Raw genomic sequence first — 18,998 nt, forward strand, 5'->3', positions numbered from 1 at the left:
CCCAGCATGATCTTCTCTCGCCGTAAATTAGCCTGTCTCTGTCTTTCCCAGTTTCTGCGCACCTTATAGCAGATAGCAATTTTATGAACAAGTTCGTGCCTACCCGCGATAGCCGTCCTGAGCAGTTTCATCCTCAGCGTGGTCACTCGTATGATTCGTTGCTTCAAACGAATGAATGAATGCATTTTCAGGACACAGAAAAAAAACTCCATCCACTTATTGTTTGCAGTAGAAATTAATTTTTTTGCTCTTTCTGGCTATTTTCATAATTTTCCTGCAAGAGGAGACGCGTTTATTGTCATAGAAAATTGGATTTAAAAAAATACCCGCCAGTTGATTTAATCTCTTGACCTCAAGGCCACAAATAAGAACTCCGCGAACACCGTTTGGCAGTTAATCGTGGTTTGTTCGAGCCTCAGGGATCCGAACGCAAAAAAAGGTGTCTCGGTACACCAGAGTTCCTAAAAATTGACACTGCTGGCAACGCCTGCATGCCGATTTTTTTTTTCAAGCATATATAACCTGCATTTAAGAGGAGACGCGGCAATCAACCTTTATTTTATTTCTTAATGACTATACATCAAATGTTTTGAGCACATTATAAATAATATTATGACTGCTCACAAAATTTCACTTCTATATCTCCAAAAAATTGTTTTCTAATGCACCGGGTGTTCCAGCGAACACTTTAAAAAAATTTAAAAACTGGCTTTTTGAGGTAAAAATATGGTTTTTGCGTCTTAATATTACCAGTGTTGGCGCACAGAAGAAAACTGGTCAATCGTCTTACGTAGTAAACTGGTTAACTAATATTTAGTAATTAACTTCTTAACTAGTAGAGTTAGGCGCCTAGTTGCAAATAACGATTTGTAGCCTGTCGTTAGTAATAGCCATATCAGTTTTTAGGATTCCGAAAACGCGATTACCCTTGGCGCTGTGGCTCGACAATATTTGGCTTTTTCGATCAGTTACGTGCACCGGAAGGGTTGCTTTGCCTGCATGCTTTCGAAACCGCTTGTATTTTCGCGCCATGCAGACCCATTTTGTCGAGCCACAGCGGCGAGGGTAATAGCGTTTTCGTAATTATAAAGACTCATATGGCTATTACTAACGACAGGCTACATATCTCTAATTGCAACTAGCCGCCTAACTGGAATAGTTAAGAAGTTAATTATTAAATATTAGTTAACCAGCTTACTACTTAAGACGATTGACCAGTTTTCTCGTGTCCGCCAACACTGGTAATACTATGCCGCAAAAGCCATACTTTTACCCCAAAAAGCGTGTTTTTTGAAAATTTTTGAAGTGTTCGCTGAAAGATCCGGTATATTCCTCTTCTGACTCTAAAACTGCTACAGAGGTAAGAAAATGTGGCTGGAGAGTGGTTTAATATTCATTGCGTTTCTGCTGGTGTCCTCCAGGTCAAGACATTCTCAGAATTTTTCTTTCGCAAAGCTCTAAATTTGGCTTTGAATGTTTGCGATGCGCAGCCAACTGACATATCCAGAGTAAGAAATTTCGCACAAAAAAAATTGACAAATTTAAAAACAACAAAAACAACAACAACCGAGAGCAATAACAGAAACGGCGTCAAAATAGATAAACCAGCTGTGAAAAAGTCTGCTCCGCAAGGTTAGTATTCAGGCAGAAAATCTTAAAGAAAGAAAACCGCCCATTGTTCGTGCGTTTCGCCGCAATGCAAAGCCGCCGCGGTTCACGAAACTATTTTTTTAGAGTAATTCTCGATCTATTTCAGCAGTGAAACTTCGGGACAAGATTTTTGAAAAAGCGAGGCATACAAGCGGGGAAAAAAATAATCAAAGAATAAATTTTTGGCCACTTCCGGTGATTTCAAACTCGTGTTCACGGTTAAGTGAAAGTAACCTTTTAAGATTAAAAAGCAAGGTAATCTTTTATCATCATCATCATCAGCCTGACTTCGCCCACTGCAGGGCAAAGGCCTCTCCCATCTCTCTCCAATTAGCCCCGTCCTATGCCCCTGGCTCGTTGGTACAGCTGCGGACCCGCTCCTTCAGGCGTGTACTGCTATCTAAAACTCCTGAGGAGTTACCACGGCCCACGTTGAGCGTTCTAAATATCAGTAAACTACCTCATCTAGCCAGTTGCAGACTCAACAGACCAACATCGCCCAGGGCATGAAATTGTGCTTGTCGACCGGCTCAGTGACTCAAATAATCAAAAGCTGCAAAAACTGTTATCTATCGTGTCCGTGCCAATTCAGTCAGGATGGTGCCTTCTCGCCCTTGGGCAGCTGCCCGCTCTAAACAGAAAGGTGTAAAAAGGAAATGAGCTGTCCTCTAGAAACAGTGCGCTAGAGGACAGCTTGTTCCATTTTTACTCGAATATATACGTATTTGCGTTTAGAGTGTAGGCAGTCAGGAAGGTGCCTTTTCTCCGGTGTGCATTTCAGCACTCTAAACAGAAAGGAGTAAAAAGGGACTAAGCTGTCCTCTCTCTTTTATAAAAGGGAGTGCTCCAGAGGACAGCTTATCCCCTTTTTACTCCCATATATGCTTATTTGTGTTTAGAGTGTAGTCAGTCAGGAAGGTGCCTTTCTCCCGTGGGCAGTTGAGCACTCTAAACCGAAAGGAGTAAAAAAGACTAACCTGTCCTCTCCCTTTTATAAAAGGGAATGCTCTGGAGGACAGCTTACTGCCTTTTTACTCCCATATATGCGTATTTGTGTTTAGAGTGTATGCAGTCAGGAAGGTGCCTTTTCTCCGGTGTGCATTTGAGCACTCTAAACAGAAAGGAGTAAAAAGGGACTAAGCTGTCCTCTCTCTTTTATAAAAGGGAGTGCTCTAGAGGACTGCTTATCCCCTTTTTACTCCCATATATGCTTATTTGTGTTTAGAGTGTAGTCAGTCAGGAAGGTGCCTTTCTCCCGTGGGCAGTTGAGCACTCTAAACCGAAAGGAGTAAAAGAGACTAACCTGTCCTCTCCCTTTTATAAAAGGGAATGCTCTGGAGGACAGCTTACTGCCTTTTTACTCCCATATATGCGTATTTGTGTTTAGAGTGTAGACAGTCAGGAAGGTGCCTTTTCACCGGTGTGCATTCGAGCACTCTAAACAGAAAGGAGTAAAAAGGGACTAAGCTGTCCTCTCTCTTTTATAAAAGGGAGTGCTCCAGAGGACAGCTTATCCCCTTTTTACTCCCATATATGCGTATTTGTGTTTAGAGTGTAGGCAGTCAGGAAGGTGCCTTTTCTCCGGTGTGCATTTGAGCACTCTAAACAGAAAGGAGTAAAAAGGGACTAAGCTGTCCTCTCTCTTTTATAAAAGGGAGTGCTCTAGAGGACAGCTTATCCCCTTTTTACTCCCATATATGCGTATTTGTGTTTAGAGTGTAGGCAGTCAGGAAGGTGCCTTTTCTCCGGTGTGCATTTGAGCACTCTAAACAGAAAGGAGTAAAAAGGGACTAAGCTGTACTCTCTCTTTTATAAAAGGGAGTGCTCTAGAGGACAGCTTATCCCCTTTTTACTCCCATATATGCTTATTTGTGTTTAGAGTGTAGTCAGTCAGGAAGGTGCCTTTCTCCCGTGGGCAGTTGAGCACTCTAAACCGAAAGGAGTAAAAGAGACTAACCTGTCCTCTCCCTTTTATAAAAGGGAATGCTCTGGAGGACAGCTTACTGCCTTTTTACTCCCATATATGCGTATTTGTGTTTAGAGTGTAGGCAGTCAGGAAGGTGCCTTTTCTCCGGTGTGCATTTGAGCACTCTAAACAGAAAGGAGTAAAAAGGGACTAAGCTGTCCTCTCTCTTTTATAAAAGGGAGTGCTCCAGAGGACAGCTTATCCCCTTTTTACTCCCATATATGCTTATTTGTGTTAAGAGTGTAGTCAGTCAGGAAGGTGCCCTTCTCCCGTGGGCAGTTGAGCACTCTAAACCGAAAGGAGTAAAAGAGACTAACCTGTCCTCTCCCTTTTATAAAAGGGAATGCTCTGGAGGACAGCTTACTGCCTTTTTACTCCCATATATGCGTATTTGTGTTTAGAGTGTAGGCAGTCAGGAAGGTGCCTTTTCTCCGGTGTGCATTTGAGCACTCTAAACAGAAAGGAGTAAAAAGGGACTAAGCTGTGTCCTCTCTCTTTTATAAAAGGGAGTGCTCTAGAGGACAGCTTATCCCCTTTTTACTCCCATATATGCTTATTTGTGTTTAGAGTGCAGTCAGTCAGGAAGGTGCCTTTCTCCCGTGGGCAGTTGAGCACTCTAAACCGATAGGAGTAAAAGAGACTAACCTGTCCTCTCCCTTTTATAAAAGGGAATGCTCTGGAGGACAGCTTACTGCCTTTTTACTCCCATATATGCGTATTTGTGTTTAGAGTGTAGGCAGTCAGGAAGGTGCCTTTTCTCCGGTGTGCATTTGAGCACTCTAAACAGAAAGGAGTAAAAAGGGACTAAGCTGTCCTCTCTCTTTTATAAAAGGGAATGCTCTAGAGGACAGCTTATCCCCTTTTTACTCCCATATATGCTTATTTGTGTTTAGAGTGTAGTCAGTCAGGAAGGTGCCTTTCTCCCGTGGGCAGTTGAGCACTCTAAACCGAAAGGAGTAAAAGAGACTAACCTGTCCTCTCCCTTTTATAAAAGGGAATGCTCTGGAGGACAGCTTACTGCCTTTTTACTCCCATATATGCGTATTTGTGTTTAGAGTGTATGCAGTCAGGAAGGTGTCTTTTCTCCGGTGTGCATTTGAGCACTCTAAACAGAAAGGAGTAAAAAGGGACTAAGCTGTCCTCTCTCTTTTATAAAAGGGAGTGCTCCAGAGGAGAGCTTATTCCCTTTTTACTCCCATATATGCTTATTTGTGTCTAGAGTGTAGTCAGTCAGGAAGGTGCCTTTCTCCCATGGGCAGTTGAGCACTCTAAACAGAAAGGAGTAAAAAAGAGACTAAGCTGTCCTCTCCCTTTTATAAAAGGGAGTGCTCTGGAGGACAGCTTACTGCCTTTTTACTCCCATATATGCGTATTTGTGTTTAGAGTGTAGGCAGTCAGGAAGGTGCCTTTTCTCCCATAGGCAGTTGAGCACTCTAAACAGAAAGGAGTAAAAAGGGACTAAGCTTTCCTCTCTCTTTTATAAAAGGGAGTGCTCTAGAGGACAGCTTACTGCCTTTTTACTCCCATATATGCGTATTTGTGTTTAGAGTGTAGGCAGTCAGGAAGGTGCCTTTTCTCCCATGGGCAGTTGAGCACTCTAAACAGAAAGGAGTAAAAAGGGACTAAGCTTTCCTCTCTCTTTTATAAAAGGGAGTGCTCTAGAGGACAGCTTATTCCCTTTTTGCTCCCATATATGCTTATTTGTGTTTAGAGTGTAGTCAGTCAGGAAGGTGCCTTTCTCCCATGGGCAGTGAAGCACTCTAAACAGAAAGGAGTAAAAAAGAGACTAAGCTGTCCTCTCCCTTTTATAAAAGGGAGTGCTCTGGAGGACAGGTTGCTGCCTTTTTACTCCCATATATGCGTATTTGTGTTTAGAGTGTAGGCAGTCAGGAAGGTGCCTTATATCCCGTGGGCAGTTGAGCACTCTAAACAGAAAGGAGTAAAAAGAGACTACACCCTTTTATAAAAGGGTGCTCTAGAGGGCAGCTGACTCCCTGTTTACTCCCATATAGCCGTATTCGTGCTTCGAGTGTTGCGATACAGTCGGCGCTGGAAGCAGCTGACTTGCGAGAGCGGTATTTCAATTATGGTTTTAAATCAGTCAAAACTGTCATATAACTTATTTAGTCGAATCGATCAATATGGCTGCTGTGCGCATCCGAAGTTACTTGGACGCTGGACTGGGAGAGACGCTGACTAAAGTCGATATACAAATGACGTCGTTAACCGTTTCCTCATTCTGCGTCAGCAAAGATCTCTATAGAGAGGTTCTAGCGCCTTGGTTCTTTCATTTCCGGGACGTTCCAGGAAGCAGTAAAAAAAATTATTTCTAATCTTTCTCGCCTGCGAGAAACGCAACTATAAGAAACAGTAAAAATAAGTAATTAAGTGTTCATTAACAATTTTTTCACAGCTCATGCCACGATCCTATTTCGTTCGTGTCGCTGCCGGAACGCCTCTATTGTGCTTAACCGTGCAATATTGGATCCACTCCATGCGTCCTTCAGTTAAAGTTTTACTTATTGCATGTTTTGGGTTACAGCTAGGTTACAAAAGCCACTGAATACAGATGGAGATCCCAAAGTCAGAGTCTGTGGACAGCACATCCTGTAAAGACAACTGTAAAAATGTATACAGTAACCTGTTGCAAATATTATACATTCATTAGCATCAATAAGGAGTGGCAAGCGAAACATGAGAAACTATGACAAGAAGTTTTGTTTGAATTAAAACGATTACCCACTTAATCGCATAATGGACAACTCGATAATGAAGTCATAAGATGATGTACATGATAATACTGCAATAATGCAATTATGAGCACAGGCTCTGTCTCCCACCTAACTAGGATATCCGTATTCAGCAGACAAGGAGTTGGAAAGAGGTGCTCGTCATGACATAGGTATGTTACGGAAGCCAATAGTCACGGAAACCAAAGCGCAAAGGGGATGCGTTTTTTTTTTAATCAGCAGTTTTTCTTCAGTGGGAGATTTATAAAAGCAGAAGAAAAAACAACCACATTGCGCCGGTGGGATCCGAACCCACGACCTCCAAATTTCGCGTCCGGTGCTCTACCAGCTGAGCTACGGCAACGGCTATCCAATTTGCTGCTCTCGGGGGTATTTATGTTTTTGGGTGTAAGCGAACCTTTGAGAGCGTTCACCAGCGCCACCCTCGTCCATAGCGACGGACGTAGTATGTCCTGTATTACCGCGAGTGCCACGATGGAACGTGGTCGCACGGTGAGGGCGGAAGCTGCGCGAGAACCCTCTTATGCTACCTATGGCATCAAGACAGCCAGATTCGAGGCCCTCGATAAACTATTCAGCAGACAAGTGGCAAAACGTGACGCCCCATCACGTGATCTCACGCGCGCTGTCGTCGGGCCGGCACGGTGTGCTGTGCGATGTCAGTGCACGTTAAAGATTCCCCAGGTGGTCGAAATTATTCCGGAGCCCTCCACTACGGCACCTCTTCTTCCTTTCTTCTTTCACTCCCTCCTTTATCCCTTCCCTTACGGCGCGGTTCAGGTGTCCAACGATATATGAGACAGATACTGCGCCATTTCCTTTCCCCCAAAACCATATATATATATATATATATATATATATATATATATATATATATATATATATATATATATATATATATATATATATATATATATATATATATATATATATATATATATATATAGACAAGTGGCCCGAAAGCAGAAGCAAAAGACGTCCCCTGTGCGCCTGGGTTTCGGTGGCTGTCGGCTTTCCTCATATATTGGATATCCGCAGTGAACGGTGCATCGCCACGCGTGCTCACGTGCACCGTGGCACCGTGCAGACGAGCGCCGCATGGTGAACCAGCAGAGCGCCTTCCTGGACGCGTCGCACGTGTACGGCACGGATCCCATGGAGCACGCCACCCTCAGGGACCCCGACCGCAGGGAGCTGCTGCTGCTGGACGAGGGACGCCTGCTGCCCCGCAGCCTGAGGCCCGAACGCGACGGATGCAGCGACCCGGAGACGTCGCACTTCTGCTTCAGGGCAGGGGACGGACGCGTCAACCAGCAGCCGGCCATCGCCCTCCTGCAGGTTATTGCGCTGCACTGCAACCGTGGGGACGCCTGCCTGGCCACGGTGTCTGCGGTTTTAGAGAGAGGGATAGAGGAAGAAATGGCGTTGTTGTTGCTGGCTTTATAAAATGAGACACATACCCACACTGGGGGATCGGCCAAGAATCAGGAAGTATAGACAGCTATGCATCTGTAGAACATTTACGTGGCCTATAAAATAAATAAGTAGTAAACAAATAAATAAAGGCCAATGAAACGTACGCGGGAGCGCAACACAGGTGGGTTCTGATTCAAGTAGGTCATGCATTGAAAAGGAACAAGAGTTTGAATAAGAAAAAATAAGTTAACATGATTTTCTGGGGGTTTAACGTCCCAAAGTGACTCAGGCTATGAGGGACGTCGTAGTGAATGGCTCCGGAATAATTTAGACCACTAGGGGTTCTTTGACCTGCACTGACATCACACAGTACGTGGTCTTCTAGCATTTTGCCTCCGTCGAAATTCGACCGCTGCGGACGGGATCGAACCCGCGTCTTGACGAAGGCACACGGTTGAGCATCGCTGCTCGTTCGCTCTCAGTTTCCTGCGTCATCATTCTCACATCTGTCGCAATAAAAGAAAAGGGGTGGGCTGTCGCTGCTGCCGATCTTCCACCCCTCACCTAAACATGATTTGTAAGGGAAGCTCTACCGAGAAAATGGGGAAGAGCTGGAAATCAGAGAGAGAGAAAGAGAGAGAAAGAGAAAATGTCGGTGTTTAAACGTTGCTAAACCACGTAGACGTGCGAAAGCATGTGTTTGTACTGACTGACTCATGCTTTTGCTTTGCTATGTCGTCGGCACGTCTGTCCACGATATTAGACTAAGGTTCAGCACTGATCGAGGTTAAGCTGATGTGGTCTGTTCGCGCCGCAGATGGAAGTTGATGAAGATCACTATGTGCAATGCGCAACGCTAGAGTGCGTTGCAGTTTAATACGTGACGCGTACTCTCATGCAGTGGGCAGGGAAGCTGATTTGTTCGTGACGCTGTGGGTTCGAATCCCAGTCTCGGCAATATTTATTTTATTTATTCAAGGTCAAGGCTTCAGCGATGGTCCGGATTTTGCAGCTTTGTTCTTGAAGTAGAGCTTTCGCTGTAAAAAAAATCTTTGTTTTGCGTCCCAGGTCCAGGTCGATGGCTCAAGTGGCTGGTTTGAGGCTGCATCTCGACCCGATGCTGGGGTTACTCAACACGTGGGCGATGTGGGCCCCCACGGAGTGCATTACAGAGAGCGGTCCAGGGTTTCTCGGCGTTATGCTGTGCGGCGGGATGGGAACGTGTGCGGAAAGTAGTGCGGGGTGAAAAAGTTTTGGGGCTACGAGCAAGGTTTTTAGAAATTCAAAACCATAACTGGCATTCTTGAAAAGTTCTGCTGAAATATGAGAATTTTTTCATACAATGGCAAAAGTACCAGTGGAACGAAAAGCTCACTGAGATCGTCACTATGTACAACATTCTTGGGCGAAAATTTTGAAAATTAGAGAACCGTAAGATCCTGGTATATAAATATTGAATGTAATGGCCTAGTCTTCAGATAAGTAGCAAAATATTTCACTTATAGCGTTTCCATTGTTCGCATCGAACCGCAGCGGTGGCCGAGTGGTTGAGCATCCGCCTCGCATGCGGGAGGTGCGGGGTTCGATCCCCAGTGCCGCCGGGCACCCACCGGAGATAAAATGGGTACAACTTTTCCCCTTGTCTGGGGCTCGGCTTATTTAGGGTAAAATTCTCCGTGTCATGGAGCTGTTTGGCCATAGATGCCTTTGCGCCATAAAAATCCATCATCATTGTTCGCATCGAGCAGTGAAGTCTGTAACAGAAAACTCTTCTGATGATAGCGAAATCATTAATAGCCAAAAATGCTAACTGCCGAGGGGAGATCTGCGAATATATTTATTTATTTCATACTGCGGAGTCGCTTGACTCCAAGCAGGGGTAAGCTCAGATACAAGTAAAAAATAAAGAAGATATAGACGAGCGTCATGCAAAAGCAAACAGATGATGCGAAAAAAGAAGCAAAAAACAAAAGCGTTTCACATACAAAAGGCCCTCAAATTATCAACAAACATTTCTACATTCGGGCTATTCACTACACACTTCGGCAGTTCATTCCACTCTGTAATCGATTTGACAAAAAATGAGTGTTGAACTGCATTAGAATATGCACGAAATTCTTGTAGCATTTTTCTATTGTTATAGCGCGAAACAGGGGTAATATAATGAGGATTGTTTTTTAAAATCATATTATTACATATTAGGTACAGACATTTCAACCTAGCTTCAGTGCGCCTTGTCTGGAGAGATTCTAGGCCAATATAATTGATCATAGCTGTTACACTGTGTGTTCGTTTGTATCTGTTGCAAATGAAACGGGCTGCGATCCTTCGCACTCGTTCTAATTTGGAAATATTCTTCGTTTTAAATGGGTCCCATAAACAACAGAGATATTCCAGACGAGGCCGCACCAAAGCCTTATACGCTGCCAGTTTCACGTGTTTCGGGGCCTTCGGCAGTTTACGCCTCAAACACGATAGAGTCTTCAGAGCTTTCCCGCCAGTTATATCGATGTGGGCATCCCAGTTTAGGCGATTAGTTATCTGAACTCCAAGGTATTTTACAGACGAGGATTCTGGAAGTGGTACGCCAGCTATACAATATGGACAAGTCAGAACAGTTTTCCTTTTACAAATTCTAAGTGCCAAACATTTATTAACGTTAAGAAACATACCCCATTGCTTGCACCAGTTCTAGATCTTCTGCAGGTTACTGTTAAGCTTAATTTGGTCAGCTGTGGACTTAACTAAGGAGTATAAAACGCAGTCATCAGCAAATAGTTTAACTCTAACTTCGGAATCAACCTCATTAATTATGTCATTTAAAATGCATACATTAAAGGTATGTTGGGCCCAGAACTGATCCTTGTGGAACGCCAGATGAAACCGGAAGTGCATCAGAGTACTCATCGCCAACATAAACACATTGAAATCTGTCTTCTAAGTAGTCTCTAATCAGGTAAATAATGCTAGGATTGATTCCGGCAGTGTAAAGCTTTCCTATCAGTTTAGTCTACGGTACCTTATCAATTGATTGTTATAGTGAAATATCTTACATTATATGAAAACAATGCGCTCATAAGCACTTCCCGTTCAAATATACTTTTGTCCAGAACTGTTTGGTATGCTACGAGTATGTGTTACTGATCCTAACCACAACTGGCACTGAAAAACCCCAATACGTCCAGTGGCGCAGTACTCAAGACAAAACAAAATGGAGGCCAGCTTTAATTTGAGGCAAACGATACCAGGGGTTGAATATCTGGCCTAAGTTACCCACGGGAGCGGCAAATAGCTTCGGGCCTCCGAATACTTCATAGGTAAAGCTTAAAAGTTGCAGAGAAGCCTCAAACGTACTGCTTTATGCATTTTATACCAAACATTTGTGCGCAACGCTCGCAATTACCTAACCAGAAGCCGCCAATTGTTCTCAGACCACCGGAAAATGTTTTCAGGGGGTCCCCGAGTAATTATGAATCTGATGACCGATGTATTAATGTCAAATTCTTCGCAGATACTGTACGCCCGTCAGCACAACCGCATCGCCCAGGAACTCAAGAACCTGAACCCGGACTGGGACGTCGAGACGGTCTTCGAGGAGTCAAGGTAGAACACACAACCTATACCGGGCCAAATATTCCCGCCATTTCCTTGCGTTGGCCGTGAATGGCGCAAGTTCACTTTGGTGCTCACTGCTCTTTGACTAACTGCGCTGCAAAATACGGCCTGAAGCGTTCTTCCCATCAATAGATATGACATTCAAGTTCTCACTGCGGCGATAGCATTTCGGTGAAACCCAAATGTGAATGAACTCGTTCAACTAAATTGCCATCGCTGAGAACGAGGTGAACGCAAGTGTAAATTTCTACTTCGCTCTTTGTAATTGCATGACCCTCCAACACGAACTAATCACGCGCACAACCTGGACACATTTCTTATTGTGTAAATAGTTTGTACATATTACTTCTCCCGCTATCCTCTCTTCCTGTCCCCTCACCTCTTTCATTTCATTTCTCCATTCTGCCTGCTGTCCTTTATTTCCGCTGCCTCAGCTCAATTGCTTCAGTATCGATGGCAGATGCCGGGGTTAGCAAAAATCTTTTCCTTCCTTTTTATTATTATTTTAAAACAAAACTATTACTACTACTAATATAAAAATTATTTTGCAGAAAATGCTGCTGTTGCTTGACAAATCGAAAAAACAGCCATAAACTCACGTGTCAGCACACATGCCGAGAATATCTGTCCGAAGTGCTGATAAAAATGGCGCCCTTCGCATTTTACTATTATTTTAATAAAAAACCCCTACCACCACCATGATTCGCATGCATGCTGCTTTCACACTTTTCTCAAAGACTGATGCTGCCCACTAGGCTCGGGTTAGTATCTTATCCCGAGGACCGCATATTCCGCTTGGCAGCGCTCATATATGTGAAACAACGGACTCTCATTCGGTACTGAAGGCAAGAAGTATGAGCAACACGGTAGACACTCGTTTTTTTTTTTTGGAAACTATGAGCAACCGAGATTTTGATACTTTTGTTTATTTACTTATTCATAGTGCCAGCGTTATCCCAAGACAGGGGTTTCGGTTATGGAATAAATGAAAATGCAATACATCAAAATACGATTGAACTTTGCAGACATTCAACATAACTGCGACTTGAGCGTCCCAAGTTCAGAGAACGAGCTCCGCTGTTCTCCGGACCACTGTTCTCCGTTACTAGCCAGTGGCTATGGGTCCATCAATGTTTGTTTCTATTTCGTAACATATGCAATGAATGAATGAATGAATGAATGAATGAATGAATGAATGAATGAATGAATGAATGAATGAATGAATGAATGAATGAATGAATCCCCGACGGGGCTGTGCGCGTGCACAGCGCACCAGCAGCTGTCACGTGGTAGCTTCTGTATTTCGAGGACTCTCTTTTAAGGCCGGTAAATAAAGCTGCGTATATGGTACCGTGGTGCAAACATTTCAGCCGACCATTTTTCAAGACGCTCTACGACTTCCGCGTTGATATTTTATTCATGACACCAATATCTAGAAATTACGCTAATTAAAATCACTAATTAACTTTTGTTATTTTTAGCTGTGACACCCGTAATATGCGTAAAGTAAAAAGAAAACTGGTCGATTAAACTATAGCTTGATGCAATTTATTCAGCGAGAAGCTGTCAGAGGGACCTAAGTTTACTATCTGCTTTTCCGGTATTGGGCGCTACGTTAGATGAGAAATGTGCCTGCTGGTTCCGCCGCTTACACCGACGCCGAAGCTCGGTTCGACCGCAAAGCAGTCCGTTAAACAGCTTCTTGCAGTAAAAAAAAAATAAGATTTAACACCTTTTGTAAATGCGTTACATGCGTGATAGCAGTTTTCCGCCCCTGTGAAGCCCTGCCAGGCTACGAAGAACTCTGTCGAGATCCACAGCATAGCCGTGTCTTTTAAAACCGAGTCCGAAAGGCAGGAAATTATGCTAATCATTTTCCGCTCAACGTTTACCAGAGTGGATTTTTCGTGCTCGATTTTACGCGGCAAAGCCTTGAGCACGGTTCCTGTCTCTAGCGGAACATTAACAATCGGCTCCTCGATCCCGTACTAACCAGAGTTGAACAGGAGTCGGCGAACCTGCATGAACGGTATTCGCTGGGAAGGATCGGTCGTTCAGCAGCCAGATTTGACGGAAGGAACTTTGTAGGTTTGGGAGACTATGAAGGAACCGTTTCTTGTCTAAAGTACACATTACAAGTCGTGGACACAGCAAAGCCATTTACATAACTTTCCCACTGACCATGGACTATTCGGCGACTCCACGAGGTTGAGGCAGTCTAGAAAGGTTGTCTCTAACACGCCAAATATGTTCGCAGTCGCTGGGGTCAGGTACCCTTCTTGTGACAAAGTTGGCCACAATAGAACACGCATGGCCGAACAGATTGGCCATGAAATCCCGCTTGAAGGTGTTTGTCGCGGCGACGTGCTGCTGCTGTCGCTACTCCGCTTTCCGCTTCCGCTGAGCTGCCTTAGCCAAGAAATCTGTTTCTGGCCGGAGGGCTCCCTGCTCTGCAGTTTCCGAAGCATGCCGATCCCGTTTTTTGGCAGAGCGCTCCGCGGGAGTCTTCGACATTCGTTTCCGCTTGTCGGTAAGGGCATCCGCATGGAGTCGCTACGCCCGTTCTTCGCCAGCTTCAAGATGTCTGGCACGCTTATACCGTTGATGCCGTACCGCTTCTCCTTGTCGCTTCGCTACGACTGCAGGGTGTGTCGATTCAAGCTGTTGTCGCTGTACATTACGTTTGTGTTCAGCCCGTCCAGCTCGGCGCGAGGCGTCTGTTTAGACATTAGAGGGTCCAGCGTGAAGTGGGCCTAGAAGGATGTACGAAGCAAGCGCGGGAGCAATCCGCTATGGGAACCTGCGCGCGCTGCGATAGCCACACGTTGCGTAAGTCAGGCTAGACAGGGAAGGGAAAACGGACGTTTTTGTCTTGAAGGCTTGGGTACCGAAACGCAAGTGTCTTTCCGGTACAGAATATAGTCCTGAATACGACGGGGACCAGGGCAATAAGTTCACACAAAAGATTTGACCCCTCTCTCGGGTTTAACAATTGAACGCCCTCGCGAGTCGCCCATAGCAATGGTAGGATTAGGTGGCTGGAGAGAAAGAGGCGGTCGAGAGAGATAAAAACATGTAATGCATCGAATGTTCAGGTGGGCAGGCTGTCAAGGAGCGGTCTCACAAGGGAACTACCCAGCGAGCCGCCTTCTCTTCGAACGGTTTCCAGAGGCGGGGGGAACAAACCTATGTCTACTGACCGGACTATTTGGCGCAGAAACGCTACGTGGTGACAAAAGAACGTCCTTCTTTTCCTGCCTAGATTTGGCTGCAATGAATGCTTTCAGCCAAACGCGGTCTTCTAATCGTTCAGAATGTGGCCTCGCGTTCGTAGTGGCCCCTCACTGCAGCAGTTTTTACTTAGTCGCCCAGTGGGACAATTCCAAGCTCGCGGTGGCAGTACATCACTGCCGCATCGAACGAGTCATGTGATCCTCCTTGGTACGTCAGACAGCTGTAGGCTCTCAGACAAGTTTTCTATTCGAAACACACACACACACACACACACACACACACACACACACACACACACACACACACACACACACACACACACACACACACACACACACACACACACACACACACACACACACACACACACACACACACACACACACACACACACACACACACACACACACACACACACACACACACACACACACACACACACACACACACACACACACACACACACACACACACGCACGCACACACGCACGCACGCACACACACACACACACACACACACACACACACACACACACACACACACACACACACACACACACACACACACACACACACACACACACACACACACACACACACACACACACACACACACCCCTCCTCCTCCTCCTCCTCCTCCTCCTCCTCCTCCTCTTCTGCAAGTGCTGCGATTCCATGAAGAATACAGCTATTCAGAATCGCCGTCAATGCCAACTTCACTACCCGGCATACATGGCCTTTACTAACCAGCTGAACCTGCATCGTTCCAACCGGCCAGCAGCTGAATGAACGCATTTTATGCGAAGGCATACTACAGTTTCGGCACCGGTTACGCCACGAGTACGTCTGATAAAGTCCCGTATAAAGCTATTGTGACATATATCTCTCTCTTAATCTCACATGGCCACCACGCGTTCGTGAACCAGAATTTATTTGTTAGTTATATTTTCTAACCGAACTTTGTCTTAACCCTTCCAGTGCACCTCGTGAGAACGCGTCGACGGATGGCGATAAAAGAATACCCGTCTGCGGTCAGTGGCACCGGGAAAACCAACACACAATAATTACGCATACCGGCCCCCTTCCTCTTCTGCTAGCGAAAAATCACAGCTGATTTTGCGCGAGCTTCGACCAGACGTCGCTTGTTGATTACGAAACAACAAAAACAAACAAACAGAAAAAAACGCACCGTTTCTAGACCGCGCTCACTCGTGATTAATATTCGCAACCCGTGTTTATCTCGGTAGGACTCGCCGCTGGTATATTTTCCTGCTAGCTTTCCTTGCTTTGCTATCAGTCTACTAGCGCGAAGTGTTTACCCCCGTAAGCCCCCTGTAATGAGTCCTGTCTCGCACCGCTCAGTATTGGAGAATAAACAAATAAAAGGAGGTATAACGGATTCATTAGGCGCCTTCGACGGCCATTAAGTCAGGCGAATGATTTCTTTCCACCGTAGCCAAGGCGGGATAATTACGCGATCGAACCAGCTGGCGCCTGTTCAAGTAAAGAAAGAAAATAAGTGTGTATTGAACCGTTCACGGAGAAGGAAGGATAAGCGATGCTAGCAACAGCTTCAGAACAAGTTTACAGGAGCGAAAAGCAAAGAACTCTCCCCGTATTTTCACCTTCGCCCTGCACGAAGAAGAACGAGCCTGAGTCCATTCGAAATCCGTCCACTGTCTAACCCACATTAACCACAGTACGACGCAGGGCCGTCTGATCCAACATAACGATTCCATTGTGATTCTAGTCACCTTTTTTTGTGATTGGCTAAACGAATGCCAACGCAATCGCCGGCCATGAGCCTGTTGACGAACAAAGAACGTGGGGCCTAGTGTCGCTTTGGCTAATCTCGAGGAAGAAAAAAAAAACATCAGTATCACGAAAGTCACACCGTTATTGCAAGTAATACTGCAAGTTCTAAATGATTGAAAATGAATCGATTGTACACTATAGTTACAGAATAGTTTTGGAATAATTTCATTAATTAATTCATTAATTCATTCATTCATTCGTTCAATCAATCAATCAATCAATCAACCAACCGATAAATCAATCAATCAATCAATCAATTTACTCATACAAGATACAGCGGAAAAGGTAACAAGAAAAAGCCGTTACATTGTGGCTTGATTTCAATCATTTTTCGCATACAATATACAGCGGAAAAGGTAACAAGAGAAAAGTGGTTTCATTGCGGCTTGATTTCAATCATTTTTAGCATACAAAATGCAGAGGGAAAGGTTACAAGAAAAAAGCCGTTTCATTGCAGTTTGATTGAGCTCCATACACCCAATCAGCACTGACGTACGATGTATTTCGAAGTTAAGAACTTCGAATAAAGCAAGCCGCAGTTTTTTTTTTTGCCTACTGTTTCAAAAACAGGGCCCACGGCTACTATGCACGGCGTGCTGCTGCGATCGGTCTGCATGGTATGCAGGGCCGACCTCCGGGATGCGTGCCATTCGTGCGGTGGCCTTCCTAATGCTCATACATACAGGCCTCAAAGATTGGAGGCCGCGCCAGTGCTCAGGTGCATTTAACAAACAGTGCCTTGATTTGATGTTCAATCTTAAAAGCCATGACTCCTACGTGGCTCTCGCTCCTCCATCCCACTGAGATGCGGTGCTAGTTTATTCGTGAACGTCATCAGTAGCAAATGCTAATTGTCCTATAAGTATGACATGAATCACACGATGGTCATAAACAGCATGCTGATTTTGTGTTACTTACCCGTAGTGGAGATCGATGTTGCTACTTCTGACAGCCGTGGTTATAACTCCGTAAGTTATAATGCCGTACAACAGCGGCACCGCGAGCGCTTTGCTGTTTCGCCCTGTTCGTTTTGTACAAATATTCGCACAGGTTGCAGATATTCGTAAAAATTTTTAAATAGCCTTACGTTCTATCGCTATTCGATTCGGTTTTGTAGATACGGTATTCGTATTTGGTTCCCTAGCAAAGCTAAATATTATTCGTATTCTCCTAGTTATACTAAATCCACACCAGGGCGCAATCTTTTCGTTCATAGAAGAGCAGTACTTGGTTGCGACATGCCAGGACAACTACGCCGAATCCACTTACTCGGGCGAAATTTCCCCATGCGGCTATCGGAGTGATCGTTTGTCGTATTTTACTAACTTATAGACAGCTCTCGCGTGACGTCACAGGCGCCATGATGGTGAACCGCACGTTGCTTCTAGTGCGCACGCAGGAGAAAATGGTGATAAGCGGATTAGAGAAACGTATACGTCGCCGCTGTGCTCTTGCTTATTTAGCTTAGCGACTCCTGTGACGTTGATGCAAGTCCGCGATGCGACTGCATACTGTTAGCTGCATGAAGAGCTTTCTCCTTGAAAGAGCTTTGCTAGCATCGCTATCAACTTCCCATCTACCTCCACTGCATAGCCTCTCTCATCGACCTGCAATTAAGCCTGTTTGGCGCCAGCTGTGGACAGCTCTTGCCGTAGCAACTGCGATGCAGTTTGTACGTCTGCCGCTAACTGTGTTTACAGCACGGCAGTCTTCCCAGAAGTCAACTCAGCGCAGCTACGAGATTATGGTTTCTCGAGAAATTTGCGATGCCGCAAACGTCGTGCAAGCAAGGACTCTGCGTAGCAAATGCGTAGTAGGCCACCGCAGTGGCTCAGTAGTTATGGCGCTCGGCTGCTGACCCGAAAGACGCGGGTTCGGTCCCGGCCGAAGCGGTCGAATTTCCATGAAGGCGAAATTCTAGAGGCCCCTGTACTGTGCGATGTCAGTGCACGTTAAAGGACCCCAGGTGGTCGAAATTTCCGGAGCCCTTCACTACGGCGTCCCTTATAGCCTGAGTCGCTTTGGGACGTTAAACCCCCATAAACCATAAACCATAAACCTCCTTTCTCATCCTTGCGCTCGCCGCCGACTCTCGCACTAGCTGCGCCGCCACGTCACGTGACCTTCTGCGCCTCCGCCAACAGCGCGCTCGCACGCGCTTCTGTTCCCCTCTCCTCAGGCTTCATCCTGACACAGGACGCCTGTTTGGCTAGCGACCCATTTTAATGCTATCGCACTACATTCGGGTACAACTTAAGTCTGCAGGAAAGCTCCTCCCACATTTAGGACCGGCGCACAGAATTTCTCCGCGACGAAAACGTAGTCCATTGTTAAAAACTTCTCTCGTCACCTAAACAAGAAGCTAATCACGAGAAAAAAATTACAAGCTCTAGAATTTTTATACCTGGCTCGTTCAATAAAGTCAAACATAAAACATCTGATCTCGCTTACTTTTGTGACTGGCTAGCGGAGTAACACAGTACGCCGCGGATCGTGGATTAGTGTTAACTGCTGTTTTTTTTTTAAGTCGTATCCTACTATAGAAAAAATAT

At 45.2% G+C, this 18,998-nt stretch overlaps 1 protein-coding gene across 1 annotated transcript in view; it reads left to right on the top strand.

The window, feature by feature from the left end:
- LOC144108010 (chorion peroxidase-like) overlaps positions 1 to 18,998 on the top strand; it is a 135,440-nt gene that overhangs the window by 85,963 nt on the left and 30,479 nt on the right. The window contains exons 5-6 of the mRNA XM_077641272.1: positions 7,454 to 7,704; positions 11,294 to 11,385. Coding sequence (XP_077497398.1) covers positions 7,454 to 7,704; positions 11,294 to 11,385 — 343 coding nt within the window. The remainder of the gene's footprint in view (positions 1 to 7,453; positions 7,705 to 11,293; positions 11,386 to 18,998) is intronic.

Source organism: Amblyomma americanum, chromosome 10, assembly GCF_052857255.1.
Source record: "Amblyomma americanum isolate KBUSLIRL-KWMA chromosome 10, ASM5285725v1, whole genome shotgun sequence".
Taxonomy (NCBI): domain Eukaryota; kingdom Metazoa; phylum Arthropoda; class Arachnida; order Ixodida; family Ixodidae; genus Amblyomma; species Amblyomma americanum.